This window comes from Monodon monoceros, unplaced genomic scaffold (assembly GCF_005190385.1).
Source record: "Monodon monoceros isolate NGI ecotype Baffin Bay Population unplaced genomic scaffold, NGI_Narwhal_1 Super_Scaffold_19, whole genome shotgun sequence".
Lineage (NCBI taxonomy): Eukaryota > Metazoa > Chordata > Mammalia > Artiodactyla > Monodontidae > Monodon > Monodon monoceros.
In genome coordinates this window covers 24,278,164-24,291,968 of record NW_021703775.1, presented here as the reverse complement: position 1 = coordinate 24,291,968, position 13,805 = coordinate 24,278,164, and the positions used below count along the sequence as shown (strand labels likewise).

At 36.9% G+C, this 13,805-nt stretch overlaps 1 protein-coding gene across 1 annotated transcript; it reads left to right on the top strand.

The window, feature by feature from the left end:
- Positions 1–353: 353 nt before the first annotated feature.
- Positions 354–12,706, top strand: MRPL19 (mitochondrial ribosomal protein L19). The gene is made up of 6 exons (XM_029232633.1): positions 354–477; positions 670–787; positions 3,424–3,542; positions 3,756–3,890; positions 6,986–7,167; positions 7,295–12,706. The coding sequence occupies exons 1-6, from the start codon at positions 375–377 to the stop codon at positions 7,514–7,516; spliced, it is 879 nt and encodes a 292-aa protein (XP_029088466.1). The 5' UTR covers positions 354–374; the 3' UTR covers positions 7,517–12,706.
- The last annotated feature ends 1,099 nt before the right edge of the window (positions 12,707–13,805 follow it).

Below are 13,805 nucleotides of genomic sequence, written 5' to 3'. Positions count from 1 at the left end.
ATTAAGTTAAACTAAAAAATTAAAATTGCAGATGACATCAGAGCTGCTAATGGCAGAATGAGAGCCTATAATGAGAATTTTGACATACTTAAGTCTTGCCTGAGAAATTGAAGGTAGAGTTGATTCAAAGAGGGAGGAAATCTTTCTAGGCTGAGAGAACACTCCCGTAGAGTGATATAACTTGGCACATGAGGAGAACTAGAGAAATGCAGTGCACTTTCCCTAAGATATCCGGGCCCTTGTGGGGAGTGGGGGTGGGGTGGGTGGAGAAAGACTTGGCTATTTTGTCCCTTAGCAGGCGCCATCTGGCTCAGGTGACCGCGACCTTGTCGCACTGATTACTGGGAGTTGTAGTCTCGACTGAGGGAGCAAGCATGGCGGCCTCTATTGCCAGGGGCTGCCGGGCTGCAATGGCCCTGGGCTGGACCTTTCGATGCGCCTGGGCTCTGCGCCCTGCGCTGGCCTCTGTCGCCTGCCGTAAGTGCAGCGGGGCTTGCTAGCCGCGGACAGAAGGAGCTTAGGGTCAGGCTAGGGGGAGGCGATTCTGGAAGTCAGGGGCGACATGGGAGGAGGCCTCTCGTGGGACCGCGCATTGGGGGCGATTGCAAGGTTTCGCGGGAGCTCTGGGCTGGCGCGAGCAGTCTTGACCTCTGTGGTGCGCTTCTGCAGAGGCCCTCGCGGGGCCGAGCCGGCGGCAGATCACTGGACCTTCTGAGCCCGGCGCGTTCCAGCCACCGCCGAAACCGATTATCGTGGCCAAGCGCGGTCCCGAGCGCCGGGAAAGCAGGTGAGAGCCCCGACCTGGACGCGATTCGTGCCTTTTGGGTCTGTGCGCTCTAGAACCTGTAGTTGCTTCCGAGGTCTGAAACGGGTCTTATCCTGGGGTCTGGAACTCCCAGATAAGAGCTTGTGTGCAGGATTCATGAATGCGTGAAGCGCACCCAACTCAGGTTTGACTTCCTCGCTTCTCCCAAGCCGGCATTGAACTTTCTCTGCAGTCATATTAGATCAGAATTTCAAGTAGGGATTCCCCAGATTTGAAGCTCTTTGGCCCGTATCGAGAATTTTTCTGTGAAATACATTGTATTTTACCTGTTGACGTTAAGGAACGGATCTTTTCTCCCTAGGTGAAATGGATTGGCCAGAACTCACCCTGTTTTAGTTTCCTAACTAACTGTGTTTTAGTGTCCCTGTAAAAGCGATACGGTGGTAAAAATTTCTACCAATTTGTTTCTTAAATTTGCTCTTCAAAACAGTGTGCTTAAAAGCCTGGTTCACTTAAGCAGGCAGTGGTAACTTTGTAGGTACGTGTAAATTTAGATGATCTAGGATTTGCAGAAACTGTTTCTGTAGAATTGTATAACAACCTTATTAAAAAGCGAATTTTAGGGGGGAAAATTGGTGTGATTTAGGCTTTATGAAAGGGCTCTATATTGTCGATTCGATTATCTCTGCATATGTATTTGTGTTTAATATTTAAAATATCCTGTGGTTCTAAGTTGAAATAAACTTGAATTTATGGAACCTAGAGATTCAGAAAAGATTTCTCAGTACAACTTTTTTTTTTAAGGTGGAAAAGGAATATTTCTCTTAAATGGCAACACAATATAATTCAGTTAAATGGGAGTAACTACTTTGGGAAACAATTTGACAAAATTTAGTAAGTTTGAGGTTGTCTGTACCTTCCCACCCAGACAGTATACAACTTAAGGAAAGTAATATGTACAAGGAGACATGTACAAAAATGAACACAAAAGTAATGTTTGTAATAAAAGTTTAGAAGCAGCCTAGATATCCTTCAGTAGGTGAATGAGCAAATACATTCTCATAATGGACTATTATACAGCAGTGAAACATGAATGAACTAGAGTTAACATGGATGAACTTCAACTATGATGTGTGAAAAAAGCAACCTGCAGAAGAATTGACAAGTATGGTAGCATTTTTGTATTGCCCAGACATACATACATATGTAAAGTATAAAAAAATATACAGGGGAAATTCTCTACTTTCACAGAGCAATCAAACCTAGTTTTCCCAATAGCCGTTCAAGCTGACATTATGTGTCTCCTGATGTGATGGAATAAGAAGATCACATCATCACCTCTGTAATATTTTTACCAAAAATGTATATCCTTGGTCTAGGTATGTGGAAACAGTAAACAAATTCAGATCCAGGGATGGTTTATAAGATGATCAGCTTTGACTCTTCAAAAAAGTCAATGTTACAAAAATGCAGATATGGGGAAGAGTACTAGTTTAAGAGACTAACAACCAGATATAATATGTGAAGCTTGATTGTAGCTTGGATTGAGCAACAAACAGCTATAAAAGACCTTTTCCAGGACCAATTAGGTACGTTTAAATATGAACTGTATTAGATACTACTGAATTAATGCTGAAGTTCTTAGGTGCCATAAACGTATTGTGATAAATGCAAGAGAAAGTCCTTATTCTTAGCAGAAGCCTTCTAAAGTTTGAGGGATGAAATGGCTTGCTGTTTGACATTTTCAAATGGTTCTGGAAAAAAATTATATGTACATGTAAAGCAAATACGGCAAAATGTTGGCAGTAGGTGAAATTAGGTGAAGTATATATGGGTGTTCATTGTATTACTATTTCATCTTTTTGGTAGGTTTGAAACATTTTAAAGTAGGAAATTGAGGAAAAGGAAGAAATTCATAGGAATAATCATCACACAAAATTTAGTTAATTACCCCACAGTAATTAACTATGGGGGTAGGGAGGGGTGCACAGGGGCTTCAACTACATTGTTAATTTATTCCTTGAGATGGGTGACAGGGACATATATTTTCATTGTAATGTCATTTATACTTTTCTACAGATTAGATATTTCATAATGACTTTAAAATCAGTTGGCTAATAAGGAGATTATTTTTAAAGCTAGTTTACAATTGATGATTTATATGTTTATATCTTTTCCAACATAATTTACTATAACATGTACAACTCAGCGTGAGGCCTGTGGGTCACAGGCTTTGGAATCTGACAGACATGATAAGTTTATAGCTAATGTAGTAATAAGTCTGTTAATCTTGACTTGATAAGTTTATAGTTAATGTAGTAGTAGGTCTGTTGTTTACTGTCTCCAAGCTTCATTTTCTTCATCTGTAATAAGGAGATGATGACACCAAACTCACCTTGTTGTTGTAGGGATTAAGTTATGCTATAGATGTTTATAAAGCTTTTAACAGAATGCCGGGTGAGTACTCAGAAGTTGTTAGCTATTTTCATGAGAATTGACAACAATTTTAGAAATAAGATGGACTTTTCTTATTTAGAGAAGGAAGAATAAAACATGTCAGCATCCTAACCTTTCACTTTTTTTGGTAAAGCAGTGGTTTCTTTTTTAGTGGTCTTTTAAGTTTGCTTTTAATTTATTTTACTCTATATTTTTCACAGGTTCTTGAGTCCTGAATTCATTCCTCCAAGGGGAAGGACAAATCCTCTGAAATTTCAAATAGAAAGAAAAGATATGTTAGAAAGGAGAAAAATACTGCACATTCCAGAGTTCTATGTTGGTCAGTAAGAGCTGGATGCTTTATTATTAGTGGTTGGAGGGTTAGTTTTCTCGACAAAGAGAAAATTGTTTTTCACCTATCTGTGTTTTGCCCATATGAGGTACTTATTCCTAATATTATATTAAAATATTTAGGAAGTTTGAAGTTACCTGGAAATGCTATTGTTTGATTCTGCGTCTCATGTAAAAGTTCACTTTTCTTTTGAATTTGGAGGAAGCATTCTTCGTGTTACTACTGCTGACCCATATGCCAATGGAAAAACCAGCCAGTTTCTGGGAATTTGCATCCAGAGATCAGGAACAGGACTTGGAGCTACTTTTATCCTTAGGAATACTATTGAAGGACAAGGTAGGTTTCATTTCATTATTTTGATTTTCTGGAAAATGTTATCTTAGGAGTCTTTTTTATTTTCTGCATCCTGGGTGAAGACATCTGGAACTTGAAAGTGAAAGGGAGCTCGGAGGGATGACATGGAGCCTGTGGCCTAAGAATGGTATGAGAATTGAGGTTGCTGAGTAAATATAGTTGGTGCTTTGCTTTCTCCTGAAGGCTTCTTTTGTTACAGGGACAACAACCATTAGAAGTAGACTTTCCAAATCATGGCAACATCAAAGGAGGAGACAAGTGACTATAAAGCAGTATGGGGGCATTCATTTTAGGAGCAAATAACCCTTGAAAACATTAAGATAAGCATAATGATGTCCTTGCAAGTTAACTTTCTCCTAAAATGAATGGCCCCCATTTTGCTTTATATTACAACAGTCACCACAATTATTAGTTTTATAAGAATTGGAGGAATTTTTTAAAACGCAAAATTACATTTGCTATGTCAATAAGATAGGGGAACAAGTGGTAAAATTCTAGAAAAATTATGAATCAAAATGGCAGGAACATGGATGGACTTGGAGGGTATTATGCTAAGTGAAATAAGTCAGATGGAGAAAGACCAGTACTGTATGTTATCACTTCTATGTGGAACCTAAGAATACAACAAACTAGTGAATATAACAAAAAAGAAGCAGACTCACAGGTATAGAGAACAAACCAGTGGTTGCCAGTGGGGAGTGGGAAGAGGAGAGTGGTGATATAGGGATAGGGGATTAAGAGGTACAAACTGTTATGTATAAAATAAGCTACAAGGATATATTGTACAGCATGGGGAATATAGCCAATATTTTATAGTAACTATAAATGGAGTATAACTTTTAAAAACTGTGAATCACTGTATTATATACTGGTAACATATAATATTGTATAGCAACTATACTTCAATAAAATAAATAAAATAAACATGAATAAAACTAAAAAAAACTTTTTTTAAGAAATAAAGACAAAAAAATTGGCAGGAACAGTACATTTTTCATACTTAAAGTTGTGTGCTTCATGGTCCCCAACAGTGAAGTAGTATATTGAAAGAAATTGAACATGTGAGAATCATTGCTGTCTTCCTTATCCTATAATGACCTGTGGTGCTGTGCATGTAGGAACTCAGCAGAGCTTGATTACAGAAACTTGGGCCAACAATCAGGTTGTGTACTTGGAGAAATCTTATAATAGAAAGGCAGGAGCAAAGTTGTGATAGACCTGAGATGATTTTTTTTCTTTAAAATTGAGATAATAGTTTCTACCTCCCAGGGTTATGGTCAGTTTATTGTGATGTTCTATATGAAGTACTGGACACAGAATACTCAAAAGTATTAGTTCTCTCTTGCTATTTTCTACCATTAACATTTTGACTGTTTGTGACCTGCCTGTACCTTTCCCATTGATACTTCCTACTTTGATGATTCTTTCTAGTCCATTGGCTTTAAATACCATCCATGTGGTATTAACTTCCCAGATTTATGTGTCAAGGACTGACCCTTTCCTTGTTCCAAATTTGCACATACAACTACCTATTTGACATCTCCATTTGGGCATCTTATAAGCATAAAACAAGTTCAAAACAGAACTCTTTGTTTCCTTCACAATGTGTTCTTTTAACAGTTTTTTCTATTTCCATAAGCTGTACCACTCCACACCCATTTATTTAAACCCAAAACTTAGGAGCTATTTTTAGTTATTCTCTTTCACACATCCAGTCAATCAGCAAGTTTTCATGGCTTAATTTCCAAAACTTTTATCCCAGTTTTGCCCGTTTCTCCATCTCCATTGCTACCACTCTTGTCCATGCCACCATCATCTCCTGCCTGCAGCTGTGCAGTATCTCTGGCTTACTTTCCTGGCCCACCAAGTTACTATGCTCCAGCCAAATGGACCTTTTTCTAGTTTTTCCAACATGGCAGGTTTGTTAAGACCCCAGAGCCTCTGCACTTGCTGTTCTTTCTGACTGGAGCATTCTTGGCTCTTTATAGTATCAACTTAAATGTTATCTTTTCAGAGAGGCTTTCCCTGACTATACTATTTAAAGTTGCCCCTGGGAATTCCCTGGTGGTCCACTGGTTAGGACTCAGTGCTGTCACTGCCAGGGGCCCAAGTTCGATTCCTGGTCAGGGAACTAAGATCCCGCAAGCCATGCGGTGTGGCATGCATGCATACATACATACATACATAAATTTGCCCCCTCCCCAGTCACAGTGTCATCACCTTGTATTGTCTTCACTATATGAAAATACCTTGTTGGTTTATTTATCATTTGTCATCCACTAGAATGTAGGGTTTATGAGAAGAGAAGGATTTTACCTATTTTGATTTTGCTATAGGCACAGCTCCTAAATCAATGCCTATAACAGAATAGATTTACAGTGGATACTGGATTAAATCCTGATATTAAACACTTGATGTTAACGTTGATCATATGTTTTACTATTTATATTTCTCTTGGGATTATTCCAGGAAACCTCAGAATACACTCTTCCTTTTAAATGTTTGATGATACAGATGATATATATTAACCTTTTATGTCAGCATCTTGGAAACACTCAAAGCTGTTTCTCCTATGGAGGGCTCCAGAGTGTTAACAAACCTAGGCCATCTTAAGAGGACTTCTAAATCAAAGTTAGAATTTAAAAATGTACTTACTCTTTTTGCATCATTAATTCTGTTGCTCAAAATGTAGAAGATAAGAGTCAAAATGTAGAAGATAGAGTTTTATTTAAGTAATTGGGAAATAAACAAGAACATAGCAAAGTGAAGAATTGTTCAAACTTCCAACTAATTTAATACTATCAAAATCGAGGAGATAAATGGCTCAATATATTTATAGAAGACAGTTTTCTTTAGACTTTATCATTCTAATTCAGGTTTTCTCATGTTTTAATCTACATGGATTTGTTCATTTCTATTTCTTTCAATAATCTTCATTTTAAAGATTACAAATTTATATCACATTTCCTACATGCAAAACCCTGAGCTAATTCCTTCATGAAATAGCTTTTTTATAGTATGAGGTGTATGCAGGAATCTGAATTTAGATTATAAGAATATGTTTTCTTCTCTTTTAGGTGTTGAGATTTGCTTTGAACTTTATAATCCTCGAATCCAGGAGATCCAGGTAGTCAAATTACAGAAACGGCTGGATGATAGCTTGCTATACTTGCGAGACGCCCTTCCTGAATACAGCACTTTTGATATGAATATGCAGCCAATAGCACAAGAACCTAGCCAAGAAGTTCCTGTTAATCAGGTATAAGTTGTACATTTGGAACTGGAAGTTCAAGTATAAACTAAGAATCATCTTAAAGAAAACTTTTAGAAGAATTTTTGCTTGCAACTGTCAGCCTAATTTGTTCCTTTCCTTATATCTTCCTTAGCTGAAAGTAAAAATGAAGCCCAAGCCGTGGTCCAAACGCTGGGAACGTCCAAAATTTAATATTAAGGGGATCAGATTTGACCTTTGTTTAACTGAAGAGCAAATGAAGGAAGCCCAGAAGTGGAGTCAGCCATGGCTTGAGTTTGATATGATGAGGGAATATGACACTTCAAAAATTGAAGCTGCAATATGGGATGAAATTGAAGCATCGAAAAATTCATGATCTGAGAATGAGTTTGGTTACTTGCAGAGGATATACTGACTCTCAGAGGATTTATTTAGAAACCAATTTAATCTCATATATAAGGACATAGTCATTAAATCAACCAAACATTCATTATTTTATGAATATTATTTTAAAAATTAGCACACCAGTTTATTACTTTAAAAAGAAAAATGTACATGCCAGGTGGTCTGATGTCCATTCTCTTAATGGAGGCAAAGCTACAATAGAGTCAAACTGTTACCAGAATGGTCTTCATTGAGCTTGGAATCTGAGCAAGGAAGTGGATAGGATGATTTTTTAAATTTGTGAAGTAAATTATAAACTCAAAAAGTGTATGATTTAAAGAGTAATAATAAAATGAGCCTTCATATACCCACCATCAGGTTAAGAAGTGAAACATTTGTAATATCTAAGAAGGTCAAGAAATAGAGCATTTACTAGAATCTAAGAAGACTCTTGGGTGTTGTGATTGCATCCCTCCCCTCTTACAGATGTAGGCACTATCCTGACTTTGTGTTAATCATTCCTTTGCGTTTCTTTTATTTTGTTACATACACATACACTCTTAAACAATATATTTACTTCTGAAAAATCTGTTGGCAGGTATAAAAGGACAACATTGTCATTATTACATGAAAGCTTCAGGGAGAGCGTAACGAAGTCTTTGGGTCATAGTCTGGCTTCAGCTTCCATGAGAGTTTACAAAAGTCACTTTTGAGGAAGTTCATGGCTAAGGTCGTGAGTGAGCCCTGCTAAATAGAAGGCTCACCAGAGGGTATCTGGAAGGGCCTATAGTGTGGACTGCCTAATTGATGGTCTGACAAAAATGTGGTCAGAGGGAGTAGACTTCTTTGTATTTACTGGTTCTCAGTCCATGAGGAATTAAATTCTAGCTCAAAGGAGTAGGTCAAGACAGTACTTCCATAGGGTGATGTGAGTGTCTTTGCTGATCCTTGTAGCTGAGATGGAATGGAAAGCTGGCATGTAATCATACATGGTAAAGACCAACCTACAGATAATTAGGACCAGTTTCACCTGGGCATGCTGTTCCTCAAGTTTAAGAGTACAGTACTAGCACTGATCTTGATGAGTGTAACCATTAACCTGTCTCTTGAATCATTCTGCTTAAATCTATGTTCTTGTGCCTAAGCTTTTGGGATTTGCATTTACTCTTCTCCCGTGCTGATCTGTTTTCTGGATTTTTTATTTTCCATTTTATTGGCTTTATTGTTTTCCATTTTGGTGAAGCACACCCTTTGTTAGCTTCTAGAGAAAGTATCAATATATAGGTAAATTTTTTGACCTTGCATATCTATCATATTTGATTGATATTTTATAAAATTCTGGGTGGGAGATAATTTTCCTTCAGAATTTTGAAGGTATTGCTTCATTGTCTTATTTCCAGTTGTGTTGAGAAATCCAAAACCATTTTGATTTCTGCTCTTTGAATGTGACTTGAAAGCTTTGTAGAATACCTTGGTTCTCAGGGTAGTGCAATTTCGCAGCGATGTGCCTTGGTGTGGGTCTATTTTTATTCATTATCTTAGGTGTTTGATGAACTCTTTCCATGCGGTAGCTCATATCTTTCAGTTCTGGGAAACTTTCAGTGTTCATTGATTTCCTCTCCTCTGCTTCTCTCTTTCTGGAACTGATATTTTGATGTTGGATTGGATCTCTGTTTTCCTACCCTCTCTCCATCTCTTCTTTAGCTCTTTGATTCAGTCTTCCAACTCTTTGCTATATTTTTAGATCTCAAGATCCCTTTATGATTTCTGAAAGTTCCTTTTCTTATATAGTACTCAGTTCTTATTTTATATTCTTGTCTATGGATTTGTTCTGTTACCATTGAGGATGTTCGTGATAGTGTTTGTGTTTGTTTTTAATATTTATTTATCTTTATTTTTTTTGGCTGTGTTGGGTCTTAGCTGTAGCACACAGGATCTTCGTTGAGACATGCGGATCTTTCGTTGGCAGTGTGCGGGCTTCTCTCTAGTTGTGGCACAGGGTCCAGGGCCTGTGGACTCCGTAGTTGTGGTGCGTGGCCTCTGTAGTTTGTGGCACGTGGACTCTCTCATTAAGGCACACGAGCTCAGTAGTTGTGGAGCACGGGCTTAGTTGCCCCATGGCATGTGGGATCTTAGTTCCCTGAGCAGGGATTGAACCCACGTCCCCTGCATTGGAAGGTGGATTCTTTACCACTGGACCACCAGGGAAGTCCCTGTGTTCTTTCTTTTGAAATTGTTTTTCTGTAGAATCTGTTAACTCCAAATTTCTTCTCATGTATTTATTTCTTTTTCTATGTTTTAGGCTTTTCTAGGACATCTGGCAATCCTTGGCTGTCTACTTATGGTAGACATATAGTGGACTATAAAGCTGATTAGAAGCCTTGGACTTGTGGAAGGGGTTTGCTTTAGGGTTATCTGGGTGGGCTTTTTTGGGGTGGGCTCCTCCACATGAATATCTTGCTTTGGTCAGATTCTCCAGAGTAGAGGTTTCCAGTTTCCTTCCTGGAGGCTAAGGGTCTGTCTGCTAGTGTTCCAGTTGCCATATTGGAGAAGAACAGGATTTCTGGCACTCTACATTTTTATGGCCATCCTGTCCATCCCCTCCCACACATACACTTTTGGCTTAGTACCCAGTGCCTGCAGTCCAGAAAACTGCTTTAACTGCTCTAGAGAATAAACCTCTGGACTTTAGCTGGTGTGGGGGAGGGCCAGACAAGCAGTGGTGGGGAGTTGGGAAAGGGATATCAGGAATATAACCTCCAAATAGTTTTCATCAGGTCCTCATTATTTTAGCCACTGTCCAGTACGCCCTGAGGTACTGCATCTGCCGACTGGCAATTGTGAGAGGTGAATTGGGTTGATTTTCATCTTTCTCCACTGCTGGCTTGATTTGCCTTTCTTGAGTCTGCCAGTCCATGCGTATGCTTTTTCAGCTTTCAAAATTTTGTTCTGCTTGTTTCTTGTTCTGTTCTCTCTTGTGGTTTTATATCTCATCCATATGTTTCTCAACATTTTGTACTACTTGCATCTTGTCCTGTTTTCTCCTTCCTTGAGGGTTTGTCTTCTTCCCTGTGGTATATTCTAGTGGTTATTTGAATAATTCATCTGACAAATTAACCTATTTAGCCACTTTCCCCAGTAATAGATTTCTTTTGAGAGAAATATTCAGATATTAACGCTTGGGATTCTTAACATTCAGTGCTACCTTGCTCTTTCACTAAAAATTACGCAGCCATCTAACTATTTTCCAAAAGCAAGGAATATACCATCATACACTTATTTAGATTACTTTCTGAGATAGCCTCTCAAAGTAAAATTTTAGCAGCCTATATCCTATATTTTTCTTCTGTTTAACTTGTCAGAAGAGAATCATTAAAGCTTGTTCATTTCTTTACCTTGATAAACACTCTGCAGTCTTCTTGGTAGAAGGGCAGATGAATGGTACATTTCGAGATCTAAAGCTGCAAATGTATGATTGGCTCATAAGTACATGTGCTCATAACAACAAAGCAAGTCATGTTTTTACTCTGTAAGATTCTCTTTAAAATTCTTGTGAATTTTCCCTCAGAAAAAACAAATCTTAATACATTACATTTTTTATTGTGGTAATATATATGTATATTTTACCATAATAAAATTGTTATTAAAAATGTTTAAATAATATATATAACATAAAATTTATCGTTTTAACCATTTTTAAATGTACAGCTTCAGTGGCATTAATTACATTCATGTTGCGCAGCCATCACCATTATCTTCAAAACTTTTTCATCACTCCAGAGAGGAACTCTAACCGGTAAGTGATAACTCCCTATTCCTCTCTCCCCATCAGCTCCTGGTAAGCTCTCATCTACTCACTTTCTGTATGAATTTACCTATTCTGCTTCTTATAAGTGGAATCATACAATATTTGTTCTTTTGTGCCTGGCTTATTTTGTTAAAATATGTTTTCAGGATTCATCCATGTTATAGCATGTATCAGAATTTCATTCCTTTTTATGTCTAAATAATATTCTATTGTATATGTATGCCATATTTTTGTTATCCATTCATCTGTGGATGCACACTTGGGCTATTTCCACCTTTTGGTTATTATGAATATGCTGCAATAAACACTGATATACAAGTTTCTCTTTGAGTTGCTTTTTTAATATTTTGAAAATATATACTCCAGATATATACATACCTTGGAGTAGAATTGTTGGATCATATATTTTGAAATTTTCCTTATACTTTATTCTTTGACCTATTGGTTTTTAAAGAGTGTGTTGTTTAATTGCCACATTTAATATGCCACAAGTGAATTTTCCACTTTTCCTTTTGTTATTGATTTCTAGCTTCATTCCATTGTGGTCAGAGAAGATACTTAGTATGATTTCAGTCTTTTAAAATGTACTGAAAATTGTTTTGTGGCCTAACATATGGTCTATCCTGGAGAATGTGCCTTGCACCCTTGAGAAACATATATTTTATTGTTGTTGGGTGGAGTGTTTTATATATGTCCATGAGGTCTAGTTTGTTTATAGTGTTATTCAAGTCTTCTGTTTCCTCATTGATCTTCTGTCTAAAGGTTTTATCCATTTTTTGACAGTGAAATATTGAAGTTTCTAACAATTCTTATAGATCTATCCAGTTTTCTCTTTAATTCTGTAAATGTTTGCTTCATATATTTTGGGGGGGCTCTGTTGGTGCATAAATTATATCTTCTTGATGAAGTGACTTTTTTATCAATATGTAATATACATTTTTGTTTCTTAAAACAATTTTTGGCTTACAGTCTATTTTATCTAATACTAATCTAATACCCACTCCAATTCTCTTTTGCTTACTATTTGCACAGAATGTCTTTTTCTTTCCTTTTACTTTCAACATATCTGTGTCTTTGGAGCTAAAGTGAGTCTTTTATAGATAGCATATAGCTGGATCATTTATTTTTATTTCTCTTTTATCCATTTTGCCAATCTTTGCCTTCTGTTCAGAGAGTTTAATCCATCTACGTTTAAAGTAATTAGTATGGGACTTCCCTGGAAGTCCAGTGGTTAATAATTCACTTTCCAATGCAGAGGGTGTGGGTTCAATTCCTGGCTGGGGAGCTAGGATCCAACATGCCTTGTGGCCGAAAAACCAAAACATAAAACAGAAGCAATATTGTAACCAATTCAATAAAGACTTAAAAAAAAAATTGTCCACGTCAAAAAAAATCTTAAAAAAAATAATTAGTATAAGGAAGAACTTCTGCCATTTTATTTGTTGTCTTTATGTCTTATGCCTTTTTTGTTTCTCATTTTTTCCATTACTGTTTCCTTCTGTGTTGATTTTTTGTGGTGAACGATTATGATTCCCTTTCCATTTCCTTTTATGTGTAATTGTTAAATGTTCTCTTTGTGGTTACTGTGGGGATTATAGTCAACATTATACAGTCTAATTTGAATTGATACCAATTTGAATTCAATAGCATACAAAATTGCTACTCCTATAAAGTTTTGTTCTCCCTTTATTGATGTCACAAATTATATCTTCACATATTGTGTGCCTGACAATATAGATTTATAATTATTTTGTATGCATTATAGATTTATAATTGTTTTGTATGCATTTGTCTTTTAAGTCTTGTAGGAGATAAAAAGTAGAGTTACAAAACAAAATTACAACAATAATAGCTATATTTTCCCATGTATTTACCTTTACTGGAGGTCTTTATTTCATCACAAAATAGATGTAGATTCAAGTTACTTCCTAGAGTCCTTTCACTTCTGCCTGAAGGACTCCCTTTAGCATTTCTTGTAGGACAGTCTAATAGCAATGAACTGCCTCAGGTTTAGTTTATCTGGGAATGTCTTTATTCCTCCCTAATTTTTGAAGCCCAGTTTTGCTAATAGGGAATTCTTGGTTGACATTACTTTTCTTTCAGCAAGTTAAATATCTCATCCTGCTGCTTTCTGGCCTCCATGGTTTCTGAAGAGAATTGTCTGTTAAATTTTTTGAGAATCTTTTGATCATGAGGGGTTTCTCCTCCTTTGCTGCTTTCAGGATTCTCTCTGACCTTGTCTTTTGCCAGTTTGATTATAATATGTTTTGGTGTGCACCTCTGAGTTTATCCTGCTTGGACATTGAGATTCTTGGATTTTCAGATTCATGTCTTTCATCAAATTTTGCATGTGTTTGGCCATTCTTTCTTCAAATATTCTTTCTGCTCCTTTCTTTCTTCTTCTGGGACATTCATAATGCACATGTTGGTCTTTTGGATGGTGTCCCATCAGTTTTGTAGACAGTGTTCACTT

Bases quoted from the DNA above. Each gene is read 5' to 3' on its own strand.
- MRPL19 (XM_029232633.1), top strand. From the start codon at position 375: ATGGCGGCCTCTATTGCCAGGGGCTGCCGGGCTGCAATGGCCCTGGGC. The intron at 478-669 runs GTAAGTGCAGCG...GCGCTTCTGCAG, and splicing joins GCTGGCCTCTGTCGCCTGCC to AGGCCCTCGCGGGGCCGAGC. The intron at 3,891-6,985 runs GTAGGTTTCATT...CTTCTCTTTTAG, and splicing joins GAATACTATTGAAGGACAAG to GTGTTGAGATTTGCTTTGAA.